General features: G+C 41.9%; 1 protein-coding gene across 4 annotated transcripts in view; it reads left to right on the forward strand.

The window, feature by feature from the left end:
• LOC149322348 (protein sidekick-2) overlaps positions 1-26,493 on the forward strand; it is a 418,672-nt gene that overhangs the window by 229,398 nt on the left and 162,781 nt on the right. For all 4 annotated transcript variants that reach the window (XM_089540122.1, XM_089540139.1, XM_089540131.1 and 1 more), the window contains exon 2: positions 3,226-3,385. In XM_089540122.1, coding sequence (XP_089396248.1) covers positions 3,226-3,385 — 160 coding nt within the window. The remainder of the gene's footprint in view (positions 1-3,225; positions 3,386-26,493) is intronic.

Below are 26,493 nucleotides of genomic sequence, written 5' to 3' on the forward strand. Positions count from 1 at the left end.
CTTCATCATTTCTGCCCGACTGTAGCCTCAATTGAAGATGTGGTATGGGGTTGGACGCATAATGTGAATATCCTCTTTGTAGTATTTCCTAGAATACTGCATTCCACAGGAGCCTGCCAACATATCAGTAAATTAAGATTACTCCGGTTCTATTTTCTCTTTAGAAGATTGTCAGATCCCTAACCCTGGCAGGAAACTGTGATACCTTTAGAGTAAAGTGTGCACTTCAAACGTTTTACAGCCTTGAAGTTGACACTCTTTAGTTTGTTCAGCTTCCAAAAAGCCCCAGAGGACAAGAGAAGCAATAAAATATAAATGCGTACCTCACAGCAAATTGCCCTGCGTGGGGGCTTGAAAAGCTTAAACCCTTTTAACATTGTGCTTTCTACATGTGTGTGTGTGTGTGTGTGTATGCATGCGCAAGTGCCCGTGTATGCTGTTTGTTAGTTGAAGTGGCTCTTTTTTTCCCCTCCTCTTTCTGAATTGGTCCCACATGAAAAGAGGAATTTAATCATGGAGGTCCTGGAATGTTATTGTTTTATAACAAATTGATATTGGGAAGTAAAGCTAAGGAGGTTGTTGAGGATTTTTATTTTTATTTTTTATTTCTTGGCATGTATAAAAATAATGTGATTCAAAGTACACTTGAAAGCTGTTGGGAAATATGAATGTGCCTTTGAAGTGAAAAAGAATTCCATTTGTTAAACAGAAAATGAAGCTGTGCACTTCAACCGGCAGTTTTAACATCGCAAATAAAATGGCAGAATTTGCTTTCTTGTTCCCCTCATCTTCGCTCTCCCAAGCCTGTTCCACCCTCTATCTTTAAAACCCAGCAAAGGTTTTTAAAATGCTAAGAAGCCAGCTGGGAATAAAGGAAGCAAAGCAGCTTAGAAAAATCCTAGATGGACTTTAAGCTCTAGTTGATATGGTTACTAAATGGCTCAGGTAAGAGCTGGGATGGCAGAAGGGTCAAAATCATGTTACTGTCAACAATATGGCACAGAATGTCAGTTGCAGAAGAGAGCTAAGGTGTGTTAGCTTATATCAATTCAGCTCCCCGAGGTGTGTAATAATAATCCTGTGTAGGCTTGCACATGTTTATGAATACTTTTTATTCAGAGAATATGCACAGGGATACCAGTTTCCCCAGTCAAAGGTGGTGGGGTTGTGCAAGGGGAAATGTCTAGCTTGATGGACTGTAACTGGTCCGGTTTCCCCTAATAAGAAATAATAATCTCTAATGAGGAACAATCATCTTCATATAATTAGACAAGGAAGATGTCTTCTTAATTGGATGGAAGAGTATTTGTTCTCCCTGCACCCCGCTCCCAGCATCTTAGTTTGTGACAACATTCAACTGGTGGTCTAGTAAAAATGTTGTGAACTAATAATGCTGGTTATTTGGCAAAACTGGGAAATCCACTTGTTGGATGGCATTAAGGTTTTGTTTGCTTCATTAAAATTGTGCCTCATATGCTGATATACCATTATAAAACAACAGTGAACATCCTTGGTTGTCCGTTTTTTATTCAGAGTAAATTTCTTCATACACAGCTGTTCACATGGACAGGAATGGTTAGCTTTAAATTCCTTCCTAAAGCCATCAAAGAGGCTGCTGGCTGCCAGCTACCATATTTAACTCAATATGGTTTGTGCAACCCAGCCAACAAGGAAGAGAATAACAGAGCGCACCCAACCCATTACTACATTGTTGAAACCACAGACCAGGGAGTCATTGCTTCTTATTCTCAGGCCCTAAAATGCAAGGTAAAAATAGAAAGCAAGGCTTTCTGGTTCATCTCAGTAACTGCAGTGGCCAGAAGGATGTAACATTTATGCCTGCTGAAGGGGAAAGTGGAGCTGTGTACTATTTAAACAGAGGATATTTGGGTTTGTGGCAATGACTGGAGGATTATAAACACAAGCTAATAATGGCAGAGGTAAATAACAGGAAGTGATGAGCAAAATAGGAGTAAAGATTGTGAAAAATAAAGTAAAGTAAAAAGTGAAAAATGCAGAAATTACTTGGCTAACATTTTAAAATGTTCACATATATAAGAGGAGTATATTCGTGGGAGGAGAGCCACTGTGATGTATTAATGGTTTGAGCATTGGACTATGACTCTGGAGACCAGGGTTTGAATCCCAGCTCGGCCATGGAAACACATTGAGTGACCTTAGGCAAGTTACACACTCTTATCCTCAGAGGATGGCAATGGGAAACCCCCTCTGAAGAAACGTGCCAAGAAAATCCTGTGATAGGTTCACCTTAGGGTCTCCATAATTTGGAAATGATGTGAAGACACATAACAACAACAACAACAACATATTCAAAGGAAGGGACCTAAATACCCTAAAGGCACCAGGTCCCATATGATCTTGGAAACTAAGGGGGGCAGCTCTGGTTAGTACTTGGATGAGAGAGAGCACCAACAAATACCAGGTGCTGTAGGCTATATTTCAAAGGAAGGAACTGGCAAAACCACCTCAGAGTATTCCTTGTTTAATTGTAATGGGGGTTACCAAGGGTAAACAGTTTGAGTACCACTGGTATTATACTAATCCAAATCTCCCCCTCCCCATTTCTACTAACAATCCTATTAAAACCTGCAGGTGATAGTATGTCCAGATCTCTGTGGCATCTGTCCCAAACAGCATCCATATAAAGAAATTTGTCTGTAGCATATTATGCTATATTCACATCTTACCCTGAAAATGTTACCCAGTTCATATGAAGGTTGCTGTTTGGTGGCAGCAAGTACACTTACAAACCAGTGACCCAAACAAATGGCAATTACAATGGTACTGAACAATATACAGGGATTCTTGGGGGAGATCTGTGCCTCCAAATTTAGTTTATAACAGTCTTTTTGTGGTTGTTGCTTATTCTTCGAGAGTGGCATACTTTTAATTAGGAAGACTCAGGGAACCATAAAGTCTAGGATTTCTCTAAATGTGTGACCAGCAGGAAATAAGAGCAAGAAGTGGGATAGGGTGGGTGAGCTGGATGCTGTTTGTAAATAAAAGAGGATAAATCTTTCCAGGCTTGCACTATAGGTTTTCATATCTTTCTGGAGAATATCCAGTATTCACTGTGCAACACAGACTAAAAAGAATAAGCGAGCAAGTGAGAAACTGTCTGGCCCAATATTCTTGTGGTCTTTATATATGGGGATAAATATACAGGACCCAGGATTTAACCCCTTTTTTACTTTTCCCCCACAGATGATGTTTCCCCATATTTCAAGACGGAGCCAGTGCGCACCCAAGTCCATCTGGAGGGGAACCGCCTGGTCCTGACCTGCATGGCAGAAGGCAGCTGGCCCCTAGAGTTCAAGTGGCTGCATGACAACAAAGAGCTGACTAAGTTCTCTCTGGAATACAGGTACCTCAGGACTGGCTTTCTACCATTCCTGGAGGGTTTCTGAAGTTACAGTGAATGTTCCTGCTTTCTGCCTGGAGGCTTGTCCCTGCAGGCTACTGCCTGTCATTATCCCCATGGTAGCAAAAGCTCCTGGGGCACAGCGTCATCTGCAGCTCTCAGCTTGTACAACGGGGCCACTCTTGGCCTTTAATCAATTTATTTCTTTGGTAGCAGCTTTAGAAAGCAGGATGGGGAGGGAGGGTGCTTGGTTTGTTGTCTGACATATGTAAAGGTCATATAAAGAATACTGGAAGCCTGGAATTTTTCATAATCTAGGAAAGGTAGAAAGGTGGGGAATGTGGTCGTAGTGTCCAAAGCATACAGTTTTGCCCTGATGGACTTAATCAGTCAGTTAATGTCACCGGCATGTGATGGACTTGTAGCTCATGAATTCTGAAAGCCAAAGTGGAAGGAATTCCTTAGGGCAATCTGTATTTGAGTCTCATTCGGACAGATTAATTCTGCCTCTTTGACAAAGCCCAGTCTGTGCACCACTTGCTAATTCAGCAGCCCTCTCTCCGTGTAGCTGACTGTTATCAAATCCTTTGAACCAAGCTCCTGTCAAGAATTAAAAAGCTCTAGCCATTGTAACATCACTTTTATTAGACCAGGGCACCCCTGCTGACCATAGGCGATTCCCTTTCTCCAATTTCTAGTTTCTTGTAATTTGCAAACAAAGGGACCTTAAAATGCAGATCCAGCCTCTGTCCAAGATGGAGATCAACTGCTTCAGTTCTGTGCAAGTTTTAAACTTTTCAAGTGAACCACAAACAGATCTTGCTGTTAAGTTCAATTTGGTGGTAACTTCTAGACATCCAGTCTTCAGACATGTGCTGGACTTAATACTGTACTGAGGCTTCCATAAATGGAGGGAGTGGACATTAATTAATACTTCACTTTTGTATGTTTTATGGAATTTATGCTATTTTTAGATGGATTTAGATGGATTTTAGATATATTTAGATGGATTTAGATGGATGCCGTGATGTGCGGATGCTGCACTGTGCTTGCATCATAATGGCAGCCCTCATGTGGACAGGGCCGTGCCACGATGGTGCCGCCACAGCATGGTAGGACTTGGGACCATGCGGTCACTCCACAATCCCAAGCCCTAAAATCAGTCCTAGACTGCCACTTTCTGGCAGTCTGTACCAGGCCTTAATTCAGGGGAACAAAAGTAATTTACACTTAACTAACATGAGGGCGAAGGGGAGGTGTAGAATATTGACCTTCCAGTAGACCCAGGCAAAAGCAAACTGCTGCAGCTTTTCTTGGCTTGTGTGTTCTTCCTCATGAATATTTTTTTCCATCTTGGCCACATTCTGATATAGCTTAGCCAGAGGTGTCCCATTTTTTTTCTGTAAAATGTTGGAGGATATGACATTCTATTTTTCCTGATGTGAAGTAAGATGGTTTAGTAATGGGTAAGCACCATGGATGAGACATTCAAACTGAAAGTAAATTCAAATGTTCATCTAAAGCAGTGGTTCTAAACCTTCCTAGTGCCACAACCTTTTAATACAGTTCCTCATGTTGTGGTGACCCCAACCATAAAATCGTGATGTCTCAGTTCCTAAGACCATCAGAAATATGTGTTTTCCAATGTTCTCAGGCAACCCTTGTGAAAGGGTCATTCGGCCCCGAAAGGGGTCGTTACCCACAGGTTGAGAACCGCTGATCTAAAGAGTCATACCGAGGCACCTCGGATTACTGGATACTAGAAATATTGCGAATTTTCAAATGGGAAGAACTTGGGATGGGTAAGAAATTCTCATTAATGAGATCTGTTTATTAATCTTTCTGATATGTAGTCTGCAAGTTTGTTAACAAAAGCTTGCACATAACTTTTGATTTTCTGTCACTGGGAAGAAGCCTCAGGCATTAAATTCTTTTTTTCTTTTTCATTTTCAAATTGTATCCACATAAATGCATACAACTACAAATGTGTATCACAGGCAAATCTTAGCGAATAGGGAAAACATGATAAGATGCATACATGAAGAAAAATGTGCTTAAAAGAGCATACATTAGGAAAAGTATTCATGAATTTTCATGCAGAAAGAAAATAAAAAAGTCAGAATCTCACAACTCAATGGAGATTATCACATGGGGAAAAGGATGTCTTTGTCCCGTCCTTATCATGCGATCACATGAAGGACTTTCATATGTCATGCTTATCTAGACATTATCCCTGAAGTGCAATTGACCGCGATCACGTGAAAGACTTTCTGAAGATGGAGTTTATCAAACGGGAAGAATTTCTCTTAAATTCGAATGAAAAAAAAAGTGGGGCCAAAACTCATTCACTTAAAGTCTCTAGTTTCGCACAATTACGTGAATATGCATTGCATTCGAACTGCCTCCCCATTGCCCAAAAATAGCATGCCACTGCCCGAATTTGCATGTGGCAGTCTATTACACAATAACGTAAAACCACATGATTGCGTTCGGATTGACTTCCCATTGCCTGAAATTGTGAGTAGTGGGTTATCACGCAATAACATTAAACCCCACGATTGCGTTCAGATTGCCATCAGATTATACTTCCAATTCCCTGTGTCTGATAAAGTCCTATGTCACGCTGATCCCTTCATTGTCCTGTCAGCGAAGTGGAATTGTTCCATCATTTCCCTTCATTTTTCATGAACAAAACAACCCATCAGTACTAGTGACAGGACAATTCCAGTTTGCTGACAGGATAATCACTGGATAAGTGCAACGTGTATGATATTCTTTTGCACAATAAGGATGAGAAAAAGATGAGAGAGCAATCCGCTTTGTTCCTGTCCCTGTCCCGTCCCCTCTCTGATAATCCCCAGTGCTAAGAATGACAGGAAGAAAATGCAGGTGGGTTGAGGGAAAATGTAGTGAAACTGAGGCTGACATTTTTACATACTAAATTTTATATACAAACATACATACATACATACATACATACATACATATATGGATAATTGAGTTGGATGATACCTCAAGGACCATCCAGTCCAACCCCCTGCCATGCAGAAGTAAGCACTTCCAACAGATGACCATCTAGCCTCTGTTCAAAAACCTCCAAAGAAGGAGTGTGTGTGTAAGTATGTGTACATACACACACACACACATAAACATTCTCCTTATGCATGGTCCAAGGGAAGATGCCAGAATGCAAATTTTTGCTACTCAGAAAAGCTCTCTGTGTGTATGTGCCTTAGAGTCACCTATCAATTTATGGACTTATGAATTTCACAGGGTTTACTTAAGCAAGGAATACTCAAAGGGGTTTTTGGCAGTGTCTTCCTCTGAAATATAAGCTACAGAACCTGGTATTTGTTAACACACACACACCTTTAATTCAGTGCCAGCTTACTGAATGATGATGACATGAGGCCACCAAGATACCCCTGCCAGTCTCCTAGCCATCTTGCTGAACCAACAGGGAGGTAACTGCAGCTGCTGGGGAGGGTGCTCAGAAGAGGCTTGTTAGTAGGGTGGCAGGATAGGCTGTCTGGAGAGAAAGCTGTGCTTCACCTATATAGTCAGAAGTGTAGATGCTTTTCAGAATTATCTATTATTTTACCACAAGCTGCTTAAGTGCCTTTCAGTGTAAAATTAACTTCCCCAATGAATGGTCTCATTTGGCCATTCATTGGTTTTATAGTTTCATATCCCTCAAGGGCATACATATTTTTAAAGGAAAAAAAGGCTTTCTAACCTGGATGTACAGCAAGTTGCAAGCCTGAAACTCATCCTGGCTAGATTAAACCATCCCTATTAGGAAAGCATCCAGCCTTGATTTAAAGACTTCAAGTGATTGGGAGCCCTCCCCACCTCCTCTGGTGAGCAATTTCTATGTTTTAATTACTGTCACTGTGAGGAAATGCATTTATTTTAAGCTTGTCCAATTACTTCTCCAGGTAGTAGAACTTGTTAGCCCTCTGTCTGCAAGATTGAACAGCATGCTATGAAACTGTGGCTTTCCCATGTTCAAATATTTATATATATTGATTACATCTACCCTTCAGTCTTCCCACAGTTAAGCCAAATAGATCACGTCCCCAGTGAGGGGAGAATGGAAATGGTGTATGCACCAACAATGTGGAAATGTTTCCATTTCTACAGTGTATTAATTTTCTCACTGTTCATAGTTGCATGAGGCCAGAGCAGTTGTTAGGTAAGACATATGCCCTTTCCCCCCAGTCTTACACATGTGTGTGTATTTAGTAGTTCTGAGTTCAGGCCATCTATATTGGCCTGTTGATTGACTGAAGATGATGGGGCAGTCGAATCCAGGGTGAGAAAATTAATATACTGTAGAAATGGGTAATATTTCCACATTCTTGGTGCACGCACCATTTTCATTTTTCCCTCACTGGGGACTTGTTTTAACTGTGGGGCTTACCAGACCATAAACTGTATTGTAGACTTACTGTATCCTTTTGATTTCTTTTCCTCCTTTGATCTACATTTCCTCTTTAATTAGAGATGAGAAAGCTTTGGAACTTCCTGATGTTTTGATTCCTTACCATTGACTATAAAGGTGATAGGGTGTTGGCATGCATAAGGATAAAACATCTGGAGGGCCAAAGGTTCTCCAGTGTAGCCATAGACAAAGAAATTCTTGTGTGGATGCTTTCAGCATTACATAGACTAGGCATTCATCAAACTGTTGACCAGCCTTAGATGCCCATGACTGTCTCATGTAATCCTCCAGGTGTTGTTGCACTGCAACTCCCAACATTGCTCACCATTGGCTGTGCTGACTAAGGCTGCTGGGAGTCGCAGTCCAACATGTATTGGTGGGCTGCATGATTCTCATCCCTCATGTAATGTTTCAAAAAGGTATGGAGGAGGGGAGAGAGATCAATTGTAATAGACACTGAGATAAGTGGCTGACTGCCATTAGTATTCATCATATTATAATCATTATGTGTAATATAAATGAGGTATGCATAGGAAGCACTGGCAGGCAGGACCCTAAATCTAGCTAATTTTGTTTAAATTTTGCCTCTTTTTTTCCTTCCAGAGGAAATGGTTTCTTCTTTCTCTATCTTTAAAATTACATTCTCAGATAGGAAGAGTTTCTTTAATCAGAGAGAAGGCATGTTCTGTTTACTAGACCTGTGTCTCATTGAAGCATCACCTCATATATTAGTAAAATATACTTCACAAGATAAAAAGCATATAAGAACAATTGCAGGGCTAGGATTCACTCCTTAGTAATTTGTGTATCACTTGTCCTTCTCTGTTAATCTGTAATTGTTTTAGCTGGGCACACTGAAGATCAAAAATACCTCTAGTTGCTACTGATCCTTTCGTAGAGTTACTCCTTCTTCAAATAACTTGTTAATTACCCTCCACTCTGACTGCTATCATTTATCTATCATTTACTAGTAAGTCTGCCTACTAGTTTTCAATAGTCTATCTCTGTCTCCATCCTACCTTGGAGACCTGTCAGAAAAGGTTTTTTGTCTCACTTGGGCCCCGCTGGTAATTTGAAAAGAAAGCAAGTGTCATAGAGTTAGAGCCACTTGAGGCTTGCCTTTAAATCAAGCCAAGTGCTTCTCTATAATGTGTGTGAGTGCATGTGTATGTCATCTTCTCAATTTTAATCAATAATTCAACCAGAGAGAAGGCATTTTCCCATTTAAGGGCATCTGACGTGAAGGCATTTTGCTGCCATGGCAATGCTTTCTCACTTTAGGATCCCAGGAAGGAAGACAGTATCCTCAAGTGGCACCTGTTCAAGAGGACCTTAAAGGATGGCAGACCTCGACTTCATGCTGTGGACTCTCTCTTTAAGCTTCCTCTCAGTGAAGCAGTACGAAAACTTCATTTTTAAAAGGAGGAAACATCACCCAACTGTTTCTTAAATGAACTGATGACCGATCATGAAGAACCTACCTCATCAGCAGAAAGCTGTTTGGCTAAAAGACTTTAGTACACACACTCTTCTTAGGTTCTTCATCAGTTGCTGATTATTTCCATTAAAACAAGGTCAGGCGTTCACAAATAATCAGTCTTGGTTTACAAGCATCGGCCACTGTGCCAGTGTCTCATAGTCTGAAGTGGGGGTTTCTCCCTGCAACCATTTTGAAATAATCCCTCCCTGTCCCTATCCAAGCCACAGATCCTCCCTGCCCTTCTTATCCCTTGCAGACAGCTAGAGGCAGAGGCTTGCATGCACTGAGGTCTAAAGAAGTTAAGAGACCATGCAAGAGAGTCCTCCTGTTTATCCTTTCCTTCTTCAAATCACAGTACAAGTGAGGACTCAAGGGAGAGGTGCAAGTGGGCATCTTTCTTGTCCAGGGACAATTGTATTCATGGATCCCAGGACCAGGACCATTTGTTCCTATATAGAACTTCCAGTGTAGCTACAGGTGGCCTGCTGATAATTTCATTTCATGTACACAAAAAAGCACCTTTTGTTTTACTTGTCTTTTCCATTTTGCAATTAGTTAATCAAGAATAACTTCCACTCTTGTTTTTTTCTTATGGATTATCAGTGTAAATTAAATGCAGGCAATATGAATCAGTCCTGATCCATTCACCTTAAAATGAATGGACCCTTTGAAATATCACCTGGGTATCCAACATAGTTCCCTTTCTTCTAGAACCTCTGCCTGATTAGCTCTGGAAGGCAGACCTTTTGCAATGCTAAGTCTGCTACCTTTGATTCAAGCCAAGGAGCCAGAAACCTCCAGAAGGCTTCTATTCATTCCTCACAGTCAAGTAACTGATGCCTTTGTTCAAGTTCATCATGTTCATCCATCCAAAGTCCTTGCCCCTCTTTTGCTCTTTGTTAGAACTCTGTAACTTCCCTTGAGACCAACTGCTTAGTGCCTGGCACCCAGCATGAGTGGAGGTTCTGTTGTGTGCCTCCAAAATCTGCTCAGAGTTCATTTGACTTGCTTCTCATTGCTCATTATGCTTTGCTAGCACTTCCTTCCCCTGTGGAACATAACACCATATTGGCTCAGAGTTTCTCCCCTTACTTACAGCTTCTTGATGACCTTTTTGCCCAATTATAGCTATTGCTTTGGTCCCTGAGACTGGAGGAGAGCAGCTGTTGGTTGGAGAATTCTGGGATTTGAAGTCTAAAAAGGTAACTTTTTTCATGCCCTGGGGTGAATAAGGTGGTAGCCTAGCCCTAAAGTCACTGTGCTGAACATTTCTGAGACTGTTGTACCAGATATGACACAAAACCTAACTTCCCTCCCTCCCTCCACTTCCCAGTGTTTCTTTCTACTCTTGCTATTTTTCTTCAGGTTAATCAGGATTCTGGAAGAGCCTTTTTACAGTCCTCTATTCCAAATTCTATTTTTAAATCCACATTCCACATCATCTGGGGTTCCTAATCACAGTTTGGCCTGCAGGTGGTCCCCCGTCATTGCCTTTTGTAGCCTTTGTTCACTTGGAAAACACAAATCACTATGTGCTGCCTGGTGGCTTTTTGAGAGGGAGGTGATCATCTCATTGTGAATTTGTGACCAAAAACTTGCAGACCAGTGGGTTGCCTTCTGCTTGCTCTGAATTTCCAGGTAACTATAACCAACCAGGAGGTAAAATCTTTTGCTGTCCTCTTCTTTAGGGAACAAACAGAGGGGATATATTTTTGTTCTGGTTTAATTTTTTACTTTCTCCTGCTATTGCTCCAAATCTTTTTACAACCACAAAGGAGCAGCCTCTTTCAACACACATAATTAAAGAAAAAGCCCAGATACTGTGTCAATAGAACCCAAGAAAAAGTAGTTAATATTGTTCATAAAACACTTTGATACAATGTTACAACAATTAGTACAAAAATACTATAAATGCAAAGCCTAAACAATAATAGACTGAATGTGAGGTACAAATAAATTGATTATTCCCCTTGTGTAGCCTGTCCTGTACCACTTAAGTTATTCCTGTTATGCTCAAGTCCCTAAAGCCTGTCTCCATTCCTTGGCAATCCAGTATTCCTTGGGGGTGGTATACTAATCAATAATATTCATTTCTGTAAATGCCTTTGGTAAAAAAAAACTTGCAACATTTCTTCTTAATCTTTACCAATGACCTAATTTATCTACCTTCATCTAGTGCACAATCTGTTATGTATATGACATACCTGTGCAAAAGTTCTCTGCTTTTCACACATACTATTTAAAAGCTCTCAGGATAGGAGATAATCATTTTAAAAAACAATTTGAAAACAGTTTAATCAAGATGATCATAAAACTGAAGTTGACAATAAAATCCCCAAACCCAGCAACTAAGACCAACCCATTGTCCTAGTTGGTCTGTCCCTGTTCCCTGCCTTGATCCATGGGGAGAGGAGGTAAGAAATAATAATTAATAATAATAATAATAATAATAATAATAATAATAATTGTAGTAGTAGTTGTTGTTGTTGTCGTCGTCGTCATTCAGACCCTAACACTTGGATAAAGAACTAGGCCTTAATTTGTTCCAGAAATGAGACAAAGATTGGCAGTGGTCAGATGTTTGTGGACACAATATTCCTTAAGCACCAGAGCCAAGAAAGTCCTCAGATAACAGGATCAGAGCCCTCAGGGTCAAAAAAAGAGAAAACTATCATGCAGAGGCAAGTGGAGCGGTTCAAGATAAGCAAAGATGTTGGGTACCCCAAGCGTCAGGTGTCCAAAGACAGGCAACATAGTGCAGTTAGGGAAACCCAAGGCAGCACCTTTTTGAGGAAGGTTGGCCCAGTCACTTAGCCTGGTAGGCTCTTCTCAACTGGAGACAGGTTACTCAGCCTTGAGTGTGTGGCTTTACAGAGCCAGATGGACCTCCATTGATTCCTTGGATAACCTGAGTCAGATGAGAGGGTTTGTAATGAAGCCTCAGAGGAGCATGAGTCAGATTTCAGATTGTTTCACAAACTTGTTGCTTCAGTGATGCTGCAGTAACATTGTTGTATCAGGGCCAACAGGAGTCCAGGTCAAGACTACAAATTCCTTGCTTGACTGCCTTCCAGAACCTGGTGCTTTCCTGATATTTAGGCCAAAACTCACAATAGTCCCAAGCAGCTGGGGCATTGGTCAAAATATCTAGAAAGTGCCATTTTAAGGAAGGCTGACTTAGGGTCAACTACACATGATGCGCCATTATGTTGAATACATTTCTTGAGGTTTTCTTCAGGCTTGTTTCTACCCAAAGCAGAAAGTTGTAATCAAAAGTTCCCCTGGAGCAGAAGGTACTACTCCCTTTGCTGCTAAGCTTTTGTGTCCAATTCTGCAGCCCTTGAAAAGCAGAAAATCAATAAGCAAAAGGAATATTACATGTTTCAAGAGCCCATACATGTGCTCCTCTAGTTTCATCCTCTTTGGCCTTTGATTTTTTCAGCTCAGACAATGATAGCTTGTTTGCAACTGAAGAAGGGGAGAGGGTCTTTTTTATCTGTTTTTCAATTGTCATAATCCAGTGTGATCGTTGTTGTGTCATTTCTGATCCATCACAACCCTAAGGCAAAATTATCATGGGGTTTTCTTGGCAAGATTTGTTCGACCGGGGGGGGTGGGGGGTTTCATTGCCAATCTCTGATGATGAGAGAGTGTAACTTGCCTAAGGTCACCCAGTATGAACAAGTGAGGTTTCAAGCCCTTGTCTGCAGAGTCATCCCAATGCTCAAACCAATACATCATGCTGTCTGTTTATTATATTCATGTTGTATGCCTTCTAGTAGTTTTTGATTTATGGTGACCGGCTTTCTTGGCAAGTTTTTTCAGAAAGGGTTTGTCATTGCCATCCTCTGAGGCTGAGAGAGTGTGACTTGGCCAAGGTCACCCAATAGGTTCATATTGTTGAACCAGAATTCAAACCCTAGGGGCTCGACAGACCACCCCAAAAGGGCGGTCTGGAGTTGCCTGTTTTTCCTCCAGAGGGAGCCCGTAGCAACCAAACCGTGTAGGCTCCCTCCGCACTGTGGCGCATCAATGATGTAAGCACGGGGCTGCGATGTGTGGATGCTGCACTGCACTTGTGTCATCATGGCAGCCCCTGTGTGGATGTGGGTGCTGCATTCTCCTGAACAATAGTTTCAGCCCGACGACAGCACTTCCTGCCCATCTATCTAGGGCCCTAGTCTCCAGAGTCCTAGTCCAATTGTCACTATACCACCCTGGGTCTCATCATAATCATATGCTACCCCAAATTAAAAGAGATGGCCCTCCTCCCTCACCATTCCCTTCTACTTTTGTGTCGTTTTTTTTAGATTGTAAGCCTGAGGGCAGGGCACCATCTATTATCACCTCTGTTGTAAGCCGCCCGGATTCCCAGTGATTGGGCGGAATATAAATAAATCCTATTATTGTTGTTGTTGTTAAGAGCAAGTGGAAAGCTAACCCAGTTTTGCTCAGAATATTCTTACAGTATTTCTAACATGCATGGAGTATCTCAAGAAGCAAAAAAACATCAGATGTGTAAAACAAAAGAGCCAAACACTGTAGGAGCTTCTGTGCTTTTTTGCTGCTTTTAAGATTAAAATCCTTTTAAGCAATTGCACTAAGTGGCATCATTAGTATTATAGGACTACACACAAATCACTTGACTTTGTCGATTTTGCCATTATCAGTGCTGAAGTTATTTTTGCCACTTCCTCTGACTGCCATTATGAATTAGAAAATGGCAGATTGAATTAGAAAGTGCTGTCTGAAATTGGGTAATTAGGAGATGTAGGTGTGCCCTGACATATGCATACACACATGATGTTGAAATATACATTATATATACTTAAACCTATATTGAACTGATTTGCTTTGAAATGGAAGTAATGAAAGTAACTTTGAATATAATAGGATGCTCTACATTTAATCATAGACTCATAAGATTCTAACAATTTCATATGGTTACCACTCAAACCCTCAGCCATGCCATTAATAGACTAATTAGTTATAAAGAGGGAGTATATTATTAGTAAATTGAAACCCTGAACAACTCTTTAGATGTAAAAGCAGGGCAGAAGTGGCTGAATAGCCAAAAATTAGTCCTAATAACCAGCAAGATTATAATACAAGTGCCCTTGAGCACATGCAGAGGGTTTTTTTCCCCCTTCACTTCTCCCCGGCAAATGGCACACTGTCCCACCTCAAAATTAAAAAGTAGGGTTTATTGCAGTTAGCATTGTTCCCCATATACCTGACTCCTCTCCAAGTTAGAGAATTTCTGAAAAGTATCCCCCCCCCCCAGCAAGCCAAATGTGCCAACAGAACCCATGATAGGCTTTAGAGTTGCCATAAATCCTAAACAATTTGAAGACAAACAACAACAAACCCCAAAACAGTCCAGCAAATTCAGCACAGAAAATTTAGAATGAAGATGTAAAAGATTAGGGTTATCTTTCTACCTCAAGAAGTTCATTCCTGGCTTTTCTTTCTTCCATGAAGCAAAACTACTCATAATCCAGCTCACCCATCCACCCCACTTTATCTTAGGGTGCATCTACACTGCAGAAATAATCCATGTTGACACCACTTTGCTGTGGCTCAATGCTATAGAATCCTGGGGATTAGTTTGTTGTGGCACCAGAGCTCTCTGACAAGAAAAGGCTAAATGTCTCACAACACTACAATTCTCAGAATTTGATAGCATTGAGCCATGGCAGTTAAAATTGAGTCAACCTGGATTATTTCTGCAGTGCAGATGCATCCTTAATCAGAAAAGAAGAAAAAGCAAAAGGGAACACTCCCCTCTCTTTTTTTTTCTCCCTGGTGTGTCAAGGAGACTGAGTAAGAGCAGATTTTTGCAAGTAGGGTTGGGGAAAGGTGAAAACCTGAGAAATACAGATGGGAAGCAATAAAAGGAAGATTAGAAATTGCTCCCAGCCTAGTCCCAGCCAGTCAGTCAGCCAACTTTTTAGTTTACAAACCAAGGCTTCCTTTTGTTCTTAAAACATATACTGTATATATCTTTAGTTGAAATGAATTAATAGAAACTAGTTGACTAGGAGGTATTTGGAAGAGAGATATTCTCAGAGGGTATTACTGTTGACTTTCAGAATAAGGTAGAATTCAAAGACATGGTCCTTTTGGTCTGGACAATCAGTCTGCAAAGGGATCCTATAGCACCTCTGAGATTAAAGAAAGAAGTTGATAAGCTTTCATAGGAATTTATCAGACTAGCGAGTTCCCGCAGGAAAACAGGATTTAAACGAGAGTTAAATTAGAGAAAACCCGGAAATGCCCAAAGTTTATCACATGATTTTGCTGTTAACGTGAAATAACGTGAAGTTAAACTGAAGTTAAACCAGAGGAAAACGGCAGCTTTTTACTTTCAGGAAATTCCAAACGTTGGCATTTTTCTCCACTTTAACTTCAGTTTAACTTCACGTCATTTCACTTTACCAGCAATTCAGTGTGATAAACTGCCCGGATTTTGGTTACTGTTTAATTTCGAATTTAACTTAACTCTTGTTTAAATTCCATTTTCCTGCAGGATTTCGGCTACTGTGATAAAGCTCATAGACTTGAGTCCACCCCAAGCATCTGAGGAAGTAAATTCAAGTCTATGAAAGTCTACAAAAGCTCACCAACTTCTCTCTTTCACTCAGTCTCAGAAATGCGACCCTTCCTAGAACCAGGTGACCTAGAAACAGTGGTACATGCGCTGGTCATCTCTCGGCTCAACTTCTGTAATGCGCTCTACATGGGGCTACCCTTGTGCCAAGTTCAGAAACTTCAATTGGTACAAAATATGGCAGCCAGATTGGACACAGGCACCTCGAGAGCCACCCATGTTACACCTGTCTTAAAATCTCTCCATTGACTGCCTATTAGTTTCTGGGCAAGGTACAAGGTGTTGGTTATTACCTTTAAAGCCTAAATGGCCTAGGTCCAGGCTATTTGCAGGAGCACTGTCTTCCACATAATCCACCCCACACACTTACGTCCTCTGAGAAGAATCTGCTACAACCTAAGAAGACCAGACTGTCTGCTGTGACCCAGAGGACCTTTTCATCTGCAGTTCCTAGGCTCTGGAACGACCTGCCAAAGGAGATCCGCCATATTACCACCTTAGAAGCCTTTAAAAAGGCTGTTAAGACGGATCTCTTCCAGCAGGCCTTTCCAGATTAGCCTTTTTAGTTTACCTTCCCTTACCGATATAACTGATATTATTGATATTACCATCTCCGCTTCCTTCCCCAGTGAAAAACACACCTTTGTCCCCCCACACCGAAACAGAATCTGGATCTCATTTTCTATTTTACCCAACCTTTAACAGGAATTTTTTTCCTTTTTAACACTTGTATTGTTTAATCTCTTTTTAATTGGTTTTTATTTTGGAGTTTTATGATTGTGGGGAGGGTCGGGATATGCTATTCCTTTTTAATCATGATTTTAATTTTAACTGTTTGATGTTTTAATACCTGTTGTGATCCACCTTGTTTCCCTATCGGGAAAAGGCGGAATAGAAATAGTTTTTTATTATTATTCTACAAGATCCCTTTGCAAGAGGAGGATAATGCTGGAGGAAGGAAGCAGAAGGAAACTATGGCGTGGGACAGACCGCCCCAAAAGGGTGGCCTGCCAGCAGCCTTTTTCTTTCCTGAGGGACGCTGCAGCCACCAGACCGTGCGGCGTCCATCTGTAGTAAAAAGAACCCGGAAAAAATGGGTTCTTTTTGTGCTGCCGGGTGAATGTAATGAGTGCGCCAATGATGTGCACATGCTGTGTGTCGCTTACGTCAAAATGGCGGCACCCATATGGATGGGATGCCACCATTACTACACTGCCATGCCATGCCATGCTAGGGTTAGGGACCATGTGGTTGGGGTGTGGTCCCTAACCCTAAAATTGGTGCCAGCACGGCGCATTCGGCTTGTCTATTCTAGTCCTATAACACAATAGGGAGCTGAACCAGAGAAAGACCAAAAATGGTGCTGCCACTCCTATCCCAAACTCAGCCTACAGTATTTCCAGAAGGGAGAGAGAATAAGTCCTTATCTGTGTCAGTCAGATTTCCCAAAACTCATTGCCAGATTTTTCTTATAGCCTTATATAGCTGCTGCAATGCCACCTACCTCCCTGAGCATTCCTGTTTGCCAGGATCAAAGATTATTTTGCCCCCAGCCTGTTATTGAAGCTCCTGTAAATCTGAAAACAAAAGTAACCTGCAATTCACATTTAATTTGCGGCATTTTCTCCTCAACTATGTTCTATAAATAGATGCAAATGCCAAGCTCAGATCCATAAAGAAGGCAGTTTCCCTTTGCCACCTCCCTCCAGCTTCTGTGTTTTTGTAAGCTGGATGGTATAATAGAGTGCACTGGTCAATTATGGAGTCACTTTTTCTAAAAGTAGCTTGTTCCTTTTCCTAGGTAGGACTTTGGTCTTTGCCAAGGAAATAAAGCATTAAACTTGTTTGAAATAGATGAATCTACAGATAATTTGTCTGCCATTGTCTGATCCCAATGTCAGTGCTATTTCGGGCTACCCTCTGATATCAAGACTACATGGGTCACCCTGATGCAGGGCAAGCATCCACAACTAGCATCCTGTGGCATTAGACCCATCCAGGGCTCTCCAGTCTGCTCCTGGTTTGTCAGAAAATAAAGCTGAACCCCAAAAAACTGTTTTTAGGTAGAGGGGGTCACTACTGGTGGACAGGTTGTTATTAATTTTGCCTCCCTGCAGGTACTTACAGAGGGAAGGAAGATTACTTTTCCCACCCATTATCATTCAAGCAACTAAAATATGACAACTCTTATAAGCACAATTTGTGGGTAGGCGTGTTCTCCATGTGTTCAGCATAGCTTATTCCCAAGTAAATGTCCACAGGATAGACTGCAGGCAGCATTTATTATTCATGCATGGACTGAGTGACAGTTGCTGTCTAAAACTTTCTTAATACTTGGTCTTCGGATTGATAATGCCTGAGGAGGCTCAACTATTCTATATAGGGGTCCTGGTGGCCCAATTTTGCCAGATCTTGTCAGGAGGGCTCCCCCTTGCTTAGTCTTAGTGGGAACTCAAGGGGATCCGTACTCAGTGGATAATCACAAAGAGAAAAACAGGGAGACGGTGACTTACTAGGTTTCCTGGATCTCTCAACAGCCTTTGACAGCCATGATCTCCTCCAGGACTGAATAGCTGTAATGGAAATTAAGTGGTGTGTGCTCTAATAGTCCCATTCCTACCTAGTGGTTTCATTTTATTATGCATTTTATTTTATTTTTATGTCTTTATAAACTGCTTCAGTCATCGTTTTGGAAAGGTGGGTTATGAACATATAATATAATATCATGTGATTTTTATCCTTTTACTTGATGATTTCTGGGCACAGCTCTACTGGTCATCCACATTCTTTCACTACAGAATAACCAAAAGCTGACAGGTTTAACAAATGGCCTTCATCATTACTACTTTTGCAGTTCTTTTTCATCAGTACCAGTTGAATCCCTTTTCTTCTTTCTCAGAAGTAAATCCTCTGAGTTCACTACAACTTACTCCTAGTTATGTGGATTTAGTATTGCATCCTTAAAAAATACTTCAGTAAATGCTACCTTTCTTTATACAGTATTCTAAAGTCCTTTAAAAAGAATCCCTTTTCCATGGGTTCTTGTCGATTCCTCACTGCTTAGGCCAGGCAGGGCAGGTTTCTTCCTTAATGCCTTCAGGTCTGAAAGTGGATCAATGTGCAACTTTTTGGAAGTGCTCTGCCATGTGATGTTACATCTCTGATGATTTAACCTCAACGACCTTTTGGAACTAAACTTTGGACTAAAACCTGAAGTGGATTCACTGCCCAGCCAACATGGAAGTCACCAGCTGCCCTTGGGAGCAATAGGGCAGTGTGCGTAAGTACTTTCTCTTGTTCCAAGGAAGCCAGAGCTCTCAAGTGTACTCATTTACCATGATGTTGAAACATGCACAAGGTACATGCAACTTTAAAAACAGATTAAACTAGGAATATTTGACACTCTGCGTGTGACCTTCATATGTTATGTAGCTGCTGCAGCAACATGGAGAGCAGCCCTTTAGAGCTGCTAAAGTGAGAATAAGCGAGACGTGAAGAACAGACAGCCTTAATGAGCCAATCATCTTCATGAAGCTAATGAGGCCGAGGGCTCTGTGCAAACCATATCAGAAGCCAGGCCTATTTCCTCTCAGACTCATGATGCAACCTTCTCAACCATGCTGCATGCACACATGTGTGTGCGTACAGACACATACACACACGGATTCCCTTTGGTGATTTGACACGGTGAGACGAGGCTTCGGACATCTTGTCTGGAAATTGAAGGCTGCTGGTGAGAAAGCTAAGGCTGCAGAATTAGTTATGATGGGCATAAATTGAATTTTAATAGAGATGTAGATGGCACTCAGCCAGCTTGCTCAGGCGGTAATTAAAAGTTAACGGGTTTAGAAACATATTAATCCTTTGGGGAAAAGAGAGGGTTGTGTTTGATCGCAGGGGAGGTCTTTTTTCTATATGGGGCTGCATGTCTTGACTTTGCCACTCCGCTGGGCTTCCTGTTTCAGAAACATATCTTGATGACTGGGAGGGATGTGACAGAAATCAGACACTGCTGTGTTACGCATTTGTTATCCAGATAAAGGGTAGAGAATATAAGATGTTTCATGAGCAGTTGTAAGAACACTTGTAGTGTTGAATTCACTGGAACGTGTTAATGTGATGCAGAAGGTGAAAAAGAAGGTTTTTTTTTTTTTTTAAAGAGTTAATGTGATAGTCTGCCTCTTTCACTCAGGTTACGGAGGTGAGAAATTCTAATGCCATTCTTAATGTAAGTTGTGGAACACTTTCAGCTCAGATTGATCTTACATTAGCCCATCCTGTGCAAACATGTGCACGTGCACATACTTTTCATCAACCCTTAACTTACTAACATATACTTACTATACAGTGGTCTGTTTTATCACCAGAGATCTATGGATTGGAGCTCCTATGGATTGCTCCACCCCATATTAGCCAACACAGGCACACACATGTTGCCACCCATTAACAGGCACTTGAGCACTTGCATTTTTTCTCACCCATGAGGTAGCTGAACCCCATGGATGGAAAGGGCCCACTGTGTATGTTTACTAAAGTATGCTGCTTAATGAGCTTTAACCTCCAGGTAAGTGTATATTGTGGGTGAAGGAGTCTTAGGCACCAACTTGTATCATCAGTGCATAATGGTTTGTAGTGATGTACAGACACAGGATAGCAAACACTCCATAATCACAGATACAGAATACCGCCCTGCACCTCCTGAATGCTTTCCATTGCCCCCCCCCCCACACACACTTTCATGAAACTTCCATGACTTAGTCAAATTCAATTCAAGACTTGCCGTGGAATAGAAGTACTAGCTGTCATGTGAGGTCACATGTCTCAATTCCAGTATTCCTCTGTGACCATAGTCAAATTAATCTCTCTTCCTATGTGACCTTGGATGGTTTTCAAAGGTACCATTGCTAAAACATCCATGAAAGGTCCTTAAAACATGGAGGAAGTATGCGTGTCTGAACGCCAGGCGTGCTTCCTTAATTGTCATGGAATCGTCGCTCCCTCTAAGGTGTCCCTGAATTGTTCTCGGGAGTGGATTTTCTGTGAATGCAAACTTTGCGTTCATAGGAAATCCGCTTCCCTTGCAATGGTTCAGGGACACTAGTGAGAGCCACATTTCCCTGACAATTAAGGAAGTGTTCCAGGCATTCAGACACACATGCTTCCTCCACCTTTTAAGGATCTTTCATGGATGTTTTAGCAGCGATGGAGCCAGGTATGAAAATCTTCATTGAAATGGGGGGAAATAACATGCAGGGCACTATAGAGAGCATAAAGTGACTGGTAACAAAGATTGGCAACAAATAAGCTATGACTGGAACCAAAGGGGATCATGCAAGAAGATGGTGGAGAGGAAACTGTTTTTAGAAGTTGGAACATGGGAACACAAGTTACTCATATGTGCCTATAAGTCAACTGAAACATATGGCAACCCCGTCATAGGTTTTTCTTGGGAAACATTCCTTCAGAGGAGGTTTGTTATTGTATTCCTCTCAGGCTGACTTCCCCCAAATCACCCACTAGGATTCCATGGATGAGGTGGGATTTGAATCCTGGTCTCCTGGAGTCCTAGTTCAACACTCAAATCACTACACTACACTGGCTCTCACACCAGGGAATGCAGGAGAGGGGTAATATAACCCATGTTCAGGGTCTCTCTTGTTATTTTTGCAAGAGAACACCACATACACTATTTATATAGTTCTCCATTTTGTTCTTAGATGCCTTGGATGTCTTTGGATGGGTATAAATTTACTAAACAGATCAGAATAAAACCAATACTATGGTTTCTGAGAGCTGACATCACAATCTCCCTTCCTCCAAATATGCTCCATTGGCTACACCAGCAACAGCTGTATGAAAATCCTTGAACACATTGCAGGCCTCCCCGTTCTGGTCACGCAGTACCTCAGAAAGTGAAATGTGTGCATGACTTGGTGTTGTACACCAGTCCATGCAGCACACAAGCTTACAAATTTGTACTTCTTTGCAGCCACATATTCCCCAAAGAGTTCCTTGCACGATGGAAGAACGTGACCTGAAATCCAACATGTCAACCTCTCATTTTCATCATCTGAGCCAGGAAGGTCTTGCTGCTAACTCTCTTCCTAGCATTTTGCAATTCTTGCATTTGTGAGGCACTTTATGCAAATAAAGAAAATCACTAGGGGCTTGTTTTAGAAAATGGGGGGGGGGGATATTTTTGACAATTTTTTAAGGGAGAGAGAGGCAATAATTGCACAAGTCAAAAGTGTTTAGTGCTCCCCTTCTCTTGATTGTTTGGCGCTTGACAAAATTGCTCTGTTGTTGTCCCTTAGCAAAGGCACATTGCAATTAGCAGTGAATGGTGCTGCCGACGGCGAGATTCTTTTCACCTCACACTTGCGTCAAACAGATGTAATTGCATTATAGATTTTCTTGGGCTAGTAGTGAGATGGGGTGGGGGAGAGGGTAGGTTGCCAAAGCTGTGGCCTTATAATTTTTGAGCCTAAGCAAGGTCTTTTCTTCTCTTTGTCCTTTAGTTTCACCACCTGTTGTGTACTTGGTGACATGCTCAAAGCACCTGCAGTGTCAACATGCTGCAATCCTGGGCCTACTAAACAGGCTAGTGCTTGTCCTACTTTGTAGAGGGGATGGTAGCTGGAGAGCCAGACCTCAAACACAATTGCTGTGTTCCCAGCATGTCATATGGCCACAGTCATCACTCTCTCTGCACGTGTCCCATTTGTCTCTTTGATGATAGTTTAGCACACAGAATAGCAACAGCATTTGCATTTCTGTACCACTTATCAGTGAACTCAGCACTCTCTAAGTGGTTTACAATCTGTAAACCAATTGCCCTCATTAAGCTGGGTACTCATTTTACCAACTTACGAAAGGATGGAAGGCTGTGTCAATCTTGGAGCCCTGGGATCGAACTCACAATTTTGTGGTTGCAATACCAGCATTTAACCACTGTGCCACTAGGGCTTCTTAGCTGCTGCTTTGATTCCATGTAGGCTTCCCATATCCCGCCTGGGGGCGGGACTTTCCCGATTTGGGGCGGGTCCGCACGGTCCCGCCCCAGTTTGACCCCGCCCCCGGGACTCCCCCCCCAGCGAGTCCTGCAGGCTTGGCTGGGGCTTGGAGGACGTCTGTCTTCCAAGCCCCAGCCATGCCCTGGGGGCTCCTCCGCGATCGCGGAGTCCTGCAGGCTTGGCTGGGGCTTGGAGGACATCTGTCTTCCAAGCCCCAGCCATGCCCTGGGGGCTCCTCCGCAATCGCGGAGTCCTCCAGGCTTGGCTGGGGCTTGGAGGATGGCTGAAGCCAAGCCCCAAACCTCTGCCTGGCTGCCTCCATCTCTGGGGGGGGGGGGAAATCCCGGGGGTGGGGGCAAAACGGCGACGGAGGCAGCCAGGCAGGGGTTTGGGGCTTGGCTTCAGCGAGGCCCCATTCCCTTGCCTGGCTTCCTCCGTTGGCGACGGAGGCAGCCAGGCAGGGGAAAGAGCCTTTCCTCTTTCTCCTCCTCCTCTTCTTCTGCCTCCTTTTCTTCCTCCCCTTCTTCCTCCTCCTCTTCTTCTTCTTTCTCCTCCTCTTCCTCCCCTTCTTCTTCATCTTTTTCCTCCTCTTCTTCTTCCTCCTCTCCTCCTCCTCCTCCTCCTCTTCTTCCTCCCCTTCTTCCTCTTCCTTCTTCCTCCTTTTCCTCTTCTTCATCTTCTTCCTCCTCCTCTTCTTCTCCTCCTCCTCTTCCTCCCCTTCTTCCTCCCCTTCTTCCTCTTCCTTCTTCCTCCCTTTCCTCCTCTTCTTCATCTTCTTTCTCCTCCTCTTCTTCTCCATCTCTTCTTCTCCTCCTCCCCTTCTTCCTCCCCTTCTTCCTCTTCCTTCTTCCTCCTTTTCCTCCTCTTCTTCATCTTCTCCCTCCTCCTCTTCTTCTCCATCTCTTCTTCTCCTCTTCCTCCCCTTCTTCCTCCTTTTCCTCCTCCATCTTCTTCCTCCTCCTCTTCTTCTCCATCTCTTCTTCTCCTCCTCCTCTTCCTCCCCTTCTTCCTCCTCCTCTTTCTCCCCTTCTTCCTCCTCCTCTGCCTTTCCCACTCTTCCTCCTCTTCAATGCCCAAATATGCTGTTTGGAATGGGGGGGGGGGGGGGAGGTTAGCCAGAAAGGGAAGTCCATTTCTGCCATCTGTCTAGGAACAATGCCAAAATGTCCTCCATTTTGATCATGCCTAAGAAACATGCATTTATATTAACATTTTTTAAAAAATCATCAATTTTTTGCGTGTCTTCCATGTTTTAAAAAAAAAATGTGTCCTACATTTGAAAATTTTGTCCTACATTTGTCCCAGTTTGGAGGTCCAGAATTATGGCAACCCTAATTCCATGGCTGGATTTCATTTTAGGGCTTCACATCTTGGCCCACAGCATATCTTTGTAGAGCTAGACATATTGTCTTCTACACTTTTTTACATGAGTGCTGTGACTGCTGTGGTCAGGTAGAGAAGAAAAACCTGAACATGAGAGAGGAGCTGAGGATCTGGCTCTTTCATAGACCAACATTTTCTCAGCCTCTTTTACTTCCACAATATCTAATCACAATGCCTTTTATTTTAAAGCATTTCTTCTCACCTTTCCAAGTCTTATTTTGAGTTACTATTTGAACACCTCATGCAAAAGTACTGGTAGCAAGTTGCTGTTTCTTTCAACCCATGATGTTGCTTTTCCTTTATGTGAATAGGGATGGCAGGCTTGTACCTTTAGATTTTGCTTGTATTTTGGATTTCCTCTGAACTGGGGGAGAAGACAGTACTTTGATATGAACCCTTTTTCACAGCAGGTGCCCAGCTTGTTACAGCAGGCAGGAAGCAGAGGGGGGAGGCGGAACAGACTAAGATGTAGGAGGAAAAGATGTGGGAAGCAGAAGGACCCACTACTGTGTATCCTGACTCAACAACAAATATAGCTGTTTAGGGGCAATCTACAGGGTGCAGTTGGGAAAACCTGAATAGAAGCTATTAAGTTGATCAAAGAAAAGTTAAGTTAAGCCTGAGATCCTTAAATCAAGCTCACATGTTTTTAGACAGGTCCTGTTTATTTGTCTTTGACAGTTCTGGCATAATCAGTATCAAAATTATTGTTTAAGAGTGGAAAATGGATTACCACCATCTTATATACAAGCAGGAGAGTGAAACATAGGGCTCCTGAACCTTGAAGAGCTACATAGATCATGAAGTGCAAGTGCACACTTTCAAACTTTTGCAGCTCTGTGGTGTGTGCCAAATTTCAGTGGCCTCCTTCTTTTGTCATCTTACAAAATTATTAGAGGTGCAGAAGTCTCACATGTTGAAAGCTAAGCTATCCCTGTACTATACAATCCATGGATGAGTGATTATGATGTGATTAAGATAAAATTTAAAATATCTGTATTGGATCCCACCATGACTTCCTCTTCACTCATCAATGATTTTTCAATTCTTTTCTGTCTTAAAAGCAGAAACACTGTTCTTCTACTCTCCCTTGATTGGCAGCACAGAGGAAGACCTACCATTACTTTTAGTTTCCTACAGGAGCACCTGGGTTTAGAAAAAGTAAGGAAGCCTCCAGCTTAAAAAGCAAATGAATACAGTATTTCAGCATAACTCAAACAAACAACCTCCTCATTACTCTTCACTGAGAAGTGGTAACACTTACTGTATTTCAGCCATAGATTTGATGGTACCAATAAAGGGAAAACCACTACTGTTGAAAAATGAAATAAATATATATTGCTGTACATTGAATAGCCAGAAATAAAGAGAAAGAAGTTCAAGAAATGTAAGAAGGCTGGTTGGAAGTCCCAAACAGTGATGGGTGAAGAGTTCATTGGGTTTGCATTTTGTGCAAATATACCAAATCCCTATTACCTGAACCTGTACATAAACCAGATCACACTTGTATATCAATATGTGCACGTACTGCAACCATAGTTTGCATATAAAACATGTGTATAAAATTGTACATCATACAGAAAAATACACACAGACTATATTTTTTCAGGAACACTAGCCTCCAGAAATGCATACGCTTTGAAACATATATGAAAATATTTGCACATTGTAAAATTAACAGTATATAAAATACTATATATTACTTTAATCTAAAATCAAAATTACAGTTTTCTTCCAGACCCCCTGTATAAAATGTGTGCTCATACCCACCCATCTGGCCTTTTCTTGTTTTATATCACTCAAAGCCCAGCTTCCCCATAACCAGCATTGCCAATTTCTGGGGAATTCCCTGGAATCTGGGGAATTTAATTAATTTCTTTCCAGGGATTTTGACTGAATATTCCAGTAAATATTGGGGAATTCTGGGGATTTGGGATTTGGTAAAACATTCCGGGGAATATCTTTGAGGCTTGTTGGCAACACTGCCTATAACATAACACTGATGTGATCACCTGGAGACAATCATAGCTTCTCAGCATAACCTACTTCATAGAATTGTTCTTAGAATAAAAATAAATAAAAATGGGGTGGAAAAACAATGTGTGATACTTTTAGCTCCAGAAGATAAATACAATGGTATTAAGAAAGCTTTAACTGGGGGGAAAACATGATTGTCATAAA

The sequence above is a fragment of the Sceloporus occidentalis genome, unplaced genomic scaffold, assembly GCF_023333645.1.
Source record: "Sceloporus occidentalis isolate IW3139 unplaced genomic scaffold, rSceOcc1.0.p SCAF_1, whole genome shotgun sequence".
In the NCBI taxonomy this organism is placed as follows: domain Eukaryota; kingdom Metazoa; phylum Chordata; class Lepidosauria; order Squamata; family Phrynosomatidae; genus Sceloporus; species Sceloporus occidentalis.